The following is a 6,000-nucleotide window of genomic DNA, read 5'->3' on the forward strand; positions in this document are numbered from 1 at the left end:
TGGCATTCCAACACCCAAATCAGGACCCTGGAGTGTTCCCATCTCAGTGCCCCAACTAACAAAATGCCTTTAGAAGAGGAGGGTGGATTGTGTCCTGTAATGTTTCCTGTCCATTCCGTTTCTCAATGCATTTTGCATGCGCCAAGAATGCGGCATGCCACACTCTGGCCACCCTCTCCACCATCTGTCACCTGATGAGAGGCACTGCGGGGCCGTGGGGGAGAGCTCGATGCCAGCTCTGAGGCTATGCACTGACTTGTTTTCCACTGTAGACATTTTTATCAGAATAGAAGGTATTTTTATACTCTGGTGGTAGTCAGGGAGCAATTTCAAAAGCAAACTTATTGGGCTCTCCAAAAGCAAGCTCGGCTCTGCACTAGCACGAGCTCCCTGAGGTCACCCTGCTGCCACCACGCCACCGAAGGCCAAGGCGTACCCATTGCCGACTGTTCTCCGTAGTGTGCTTGTGTTAGCTTTAGTGGAACGGGATTTGATGAAGCACTTAGGGTAGTCTTTTGAACATGGAAATCCTGTTGTACTAAAAGCTAGTGGGACATACTGATCACATTTTGTTATAGGCTCATGTACTGTACTTCAAAAGTTTCTATGAGATCGATGAACTTTGTTAACAATTTTGGAAGGAACAAGTTCTGTAAAGAGCCACTAAATACAGAAGTTGGATAAGACTCCTGGCGTCGCGGTGTGTTTCTTCGCAGGAACTGAGACTTGCGGCGGTGGCTCACACTGAGTTTCACCCTTGCATTGGGTTTTGGGGCTCTTGCAGCCATCAGTGTCACTCCATTGGGAAAAAGGGGGGTGTTTATGGGGTCGGTCCAGCTCAGGGTGCAGTCTTGCCCCAAGAGCAGCATGCTTCCCTGGTGCTTGGTTTCAGGTTGTGTCCACTTTGGCTTCCATTGGGAGCCTCCTGACCTTACCTCAGCATCGCCCGGTGATTTTGTAGCTACCACCACGAGGCAGGGAGGTTGGCGTGTGATGAATTAATAAATCCATATGTTGCATATCTGTTTTAGCTTGTTTGTCGACTAACATGTTGGGAAGGATTTATTTTTAATGAATATCTGAACACCTTGAAAAGCTCGGCCAGCTGCCATGGAAACTGCAGAGGCTTCATTCTCCATCTGGATGCAGAGAGACGTCACCTCGGCTGCCCTCTGCGAGCCAGAATGCCATGCAGGATGGCAGTGCCACCTATGTGACAGCAGGGTCCCCATCCCTGTGTGAAACTACCACCAGCCCCAGCGAGGGGATGGCTATATTGTCCTGCCTCAGTGACTCACAGCCTTGGTAGAGGACTGGGGACCAAGGGGCACCATGGGGTGCTGCCCATGAGTCAGGTTTTAGTTAATGCCAGAGCTAATGAAATAATTGGTTGTTGGGGCTCAGATTATTGGGGAAAAGATAAATTCTGCAGCTTGTTGGCAGACAATCTGACTTCCATCTGATAACACTCCTGCTCTTAGCAGTGCTACAGTCATTTGTGTACACGCACATAGCAGGGAGGACAGCTCATTGCTTTATCCCTATCCTCACCAGAGCAGCTTCCAAGGCACAACCACACAGATCTGAGGCCTTCTGGACTCTGCTGTGTGATTTCTGTCACTCCAAAACAGTCACTATGCTGTCCCTACATGGGACCAACACAATGTCCTGGTGCCCCCTGAGTAAAACACACCATCCCATTCCACCCCCAATTCCACTCCCAATCCCATCCCCAACCTCATCCCTCAAGGGTGCTCCAGGACCTACTTTCCCAAATGAGCCAAATGTGCAAATGAGAAGGAGGCCAGGAGGAAATTCCTGAAGCAATATTTATTGTAGAAAAAGAACTTGAGCCAGTTCCGAGAAGTCAAATGAAGACGCGGCCACTTGGCCCAACACAGTGTTCCTCTTGCTCCAAGATTTGGGAAACAAATCCAGGAGGGGAGGGATTCAACAGCTTTAGTGAAGGAAGAGCTGGTGGGATGGCTGACTACAGCAGTCACTGCACCAGCTGGGGTGTCACAGAGTCCTTGGGCCAGCAGAACGGATACAAACCAGAGAAATGTCTGCAAGAGACCCCAGGGCTCCAATAGCAGCCACGCTCTGCTTGTGCATGTGAATCACTCTGCTCCCTCCACTGCTGACACGCATGTTCCTTTTCATTGCTGTGACACTTCCCCTTTGTGAGCCAGCTCAGGGGTGACACCAGCTCCAAAAATATCTGTCCTGGAGCCCTGGAGGATGTGGTTGGGTGGAGGCAACTCCACCACATGGTGAATTGGAGGACCAGGATCCTGCTGGGTGGCAGCAGCACACAAACATGAGGCCATGGTGGCTGTTGTGCTTGGCACTGTGCTGCTAGGATAGCGCCCATGCATTTGTTCTACAAACCACATCCTGCTGGAGCAGACGAATGCCATGGGGCTCAACTGGCCTTGAGCAGGTGAAGGCAGTTCCAGCCCTCTGGCAGTGCAACACCCATCCAAACTCTCCCCGGCATCCTCACATCTGGAGGTCCCAGCGCACCCAGCTCAGTGCTTGATCCCCAGGAGCTGTGAGTCCTGTAGAGGGGACTGAGGTTGTACCAAGGACTCTTTGCCCACAGGGCCTCTCAGGGCCGATGCTGGCACTGCCGGTGCTGCCAGTCCTGCCGCAGTTGGGCCACCTGCTTTCCATAATGCTCATGCAACCGGCAGAATACGGAGGTCTCAGCCACTCCAGTGTCACCGCTGGATGCTCGCCGGCGTGGAGGCAGTGGAGGTGGCTGTGGGTCGGTGTCATCATCACAACCATCGTGCAGCTGGTCCATGCCAGGCGCATTATTCCACACCGCACAGCCATTCTCCTTTGGAGGAACCGTGGGCAGAGCGGGCAGGGAGTGCTCCATCCCCAAAGGCCGTGCCTTGCAGCAGGCCGGGCCGTGTCGGCAGCCCCACCGCATCTCCTCCAGCTGCTTCTCCAGCTCCCGCACCACCAGCCGCATGTAGTCAAAGCTGGCCCGCGACAGCGCCTTCACCCACACCTCCATGGCCGCCTGGCTGTCAGCTGCCAGCACGTAGGTGCGTGATTTGGTGCCGCTGAAGCGGATGGCAAAGGCAAATTCCTCGGCCGAGTCGCAGAGCTCCACGGTGCAGCCCTCCAGCACGATGACGCCCACCGGCTCACGGCTCTCACGCTCCTCAAAGTAGAAGAGCATGTTGCCCTTGAGTACGAACCAGCGGCGGTGGTACGCCGTGTGCCGCTCGCCACGCTTGAAGAGGAATCCAGCATTGTCGGCCGGGGAGTCGCAGGTGGCATAGAACACCAAACTGCGCTCGTTCAGCTTCATGGCTGCAGGCAGAGGGTGCGGGCAGTGTGTGCGCAGCGCTGCAGCCGCCCGCCGGCTCCTTGTTCCTGGTGGCACCCAGGAAATGGAGACTGAGAACAAACACCGCAGGCAGGCTCACCCTGGCACAACGCAGTGCTGCAAGTCGGGTGCTCCCAGGGTGGGCTCCGCACCCCAGGCGGTGTTTCCCCATAGAGAAGCCCCACTTGGGGCTGTTGACCCCCCCTCTCTCTCCCCCCTCCCCCCCTCGCTGTCCCACATCACACAGCACAGGTAGCCTTGCAGCCGCTCTCCTCCCCACCGCCCAGCCCACGTGCAGGTCTGGCCCATGGGACCCTCACGGGACAGCGTCACACAGGGCCAGGCCACCCCTCCCCGTGTCCCCACACAGCGGTGCCCTCACCATCCCGTTCCTTCCACCCACCTGTGCTGCGGGGCACGGCGCTGCTCTATCTCTGGGCTCCGGCTGTGGGTGACCTTGGGGGACACGGAAGCGCTGGATGCACGGACGGCTGCTGGCACAGGGCTGGCACCCAGCTGGCACCCCTCTGCCCCCACTCCCTCTGTCCCAAAATGACGAATTTCAGCGCGTCACCGCTGCCTGCGCAGCGCAAGACGGACACGTGCGAGGATGACCATTATTTTCCTACTGAGCCACATCGCAGGATGAAAGGAGCCAGGAGAGGGCTCCCAGCTCGGGGGCACCAATCGGGATCCCAAAGCCAGCCTTTTGGGAGAGGGACATCCGCGCGCGGTGAGAGCGCCCCAGCCCTCAGCGGGACCGCCCCGACCGAGCCCCACCACCGTTCCCCAGCACCGCGCTGTCCCGCCCGCTCCAGTCCCACTCCGGTCCCTTTCGGGGCCACCCCCGCTCCCATCCCCCGGGCACCTTTTGTCCTCGGCTTTCCGCACCCCGGCTCGGCTCGGGCCGCCCCTCGGGCGGGGCGCTGCCACCCGGCTCCTCCCCGCAAGCTGCCGCCACCGCCCCTCGCAGAGCCGGGCCCGACCTGGGGGTCCCAGCTGGATGGATGGATGAGTAAAGAGAGACCTAGATAGGCTGAGCAGCGGGCCCAGGTGAACCCCATCAAGTTGAACAAATTCAAGCGCGAGGGCTGCACCTGGGTCGTGGCAACCTTTGCTATCAGTACAAGCTAGGGGATGAAAGGATTGAGCGTAGCTGTGCCCAAACGAACTTGTGGGTACAGGTGGGTGGCAGCTGGATGAGGTGAGCCAGCAGCATGCCCTCGCAGCCCTGAAGCCAACGATTTGGTTGGGCTGCAACCAAAGCAGTGTGGGCAGCAGGGTGGGGGAGGTGCTCTTGTCCCTCTGCTCTGCCACAGGGTGCCCAGAGAGCTGGTGGTGCCCCATTCCTGCACATGGCCACGGTCAGGGGATGGGGCTGTGAGCACTGATGGAGCTGTGGGTGTCCCTGTGCACTGCGGGCAGTGGGAACAGACGGCCTTTAGGGGTTCTTTCCAACTCAAACAGTTCTATGACTCTATGATTCTTGTGGATGACGGGATGGGTGAGACAGCAAGAGCTCAGCATTCACCACAGCTGCACAACACTGCATTTTTCACTTGCTCTCCATTTCCTCCAGGTTCTTTGTTGCCCTGCTCAGCGATGTGCACATTTTGTAGAAGCACTGTCGGATTTTGCTTTGCAGAGAGCCAAGAAATCACACTGCAGGCAACCACTGCTGCAGGGGCAAAGGTTTTCAGTTCACCGAAGAGTTCCTCTGTCACCTGTGGACTTTCTCTTTTGGTCTACAAAAAGGGATTGAAGCAGCACTAAAACCACCCAGGTTTTATCTTCCTCCTTTCACAGGGGGCTCTGCCCACAGCCCTGCAGTTCTTACAGCCCGACCCAGCCACACAGCGCCCGTTGGCAACACCACATCTGAAGGAGGGAGAGCCATGGGGAGAAGGCAGAACTTTATTAGAATGCAGGGGAGTTGTGGGGAGCCCCGACTGCTCCCTGCAGCCTCGTTAGCAGGAGTCGTGGAGTTGTTCCTCCCCTCTCTTTTGGAGAATCGTTCCAATTCCTCAAAACCCAACGGCGAAATTCCCCGTGAGTTTTGCTTCCTGTTCGGTCTCCCTCGGGATGGCCGCGTTTTGCCGCACGCTCCGACACTTCCTCTTCTGGGCAGTCCCGTGACATTGCCCCGTTGTCCTTGCGGAGTCCTCACAGCAAAGGAATCAGATCCCGTGCCTCCGTTTCCCCATCCAGATCCCACGGGACGAGCTGGAAGTTGGGAAAACGCGGAGGAAAAGGGGCTGAGAGAGGAAGAAGGGGTGCTGGGAGCCCTTTGGGACACCGCCTCAGTCCGTGCTCCCGTGGTTGGCGACGGCCACAGGGAGCGCGCTGAGCCCGGAGCTCTGAGTCACTGCGGGAAGAGGGGGGTGCGCCGGGGGGCGGGGGGGCCGGCGCTGTGCGGGGCTGCCGGGAGGGGGCGCCGGGAGTCCGCCTGTGGGGCTACTATGGGGCTGAGGAGCTATGGGGCTGCTACGGGGCTGCTATGAGACAATGGGCTACAGCAGGCAGCACTCGAGGGGGCTGCAGAGCAGCTCTACCATCATCAGCATCAGCATCACCACCACCTGTCACCCTCACCACCACTGCCATCACCACCATCGCTCCCGTCACCGTTCTCTCTCTCTGCCATCACCCTCACC

At 57.8% G+C, this 6,000-nt stretch overlaps 1 protein-coding gene across 1 annotated transcript; it reads right to left on the bottom strand.

The window, feature by feature from the left end:
• Positions 1–2,611: 2,611 nt before the first annotated feature.
• PHETA1 (PH domain containing endocytic trafficking adaptor 1) lies at positions 2,612–3,328 on the bottom strand (the record flags this gene model as incomplete). Its single annotated transcript, XM_079543715.1, has 1 exon — positions 2,612–3,328. The coding sequence occupies one exon, from the start codon at positions 3,326–3,328 to the stop codon at positions 2,612–2,614; it is 717 nt and encodes a 238-aa protein (XP_079399841.1).
• Between the last annotated feature and the right edge of the window lie 2,672 nt (positions 3,329–6,000).

Source organism: Tetrao urogallus (genome assembly GCF_951394365.1).
Source record: "Tetrao urogallus genome assembly, chromosome: 17".
Classification (NCBI taxonomy): Eukaryota; Metazoa; Chordata; class Aves; order Galliformes; family Phasianidae; genus Tetrao; species Tetrao urogallus.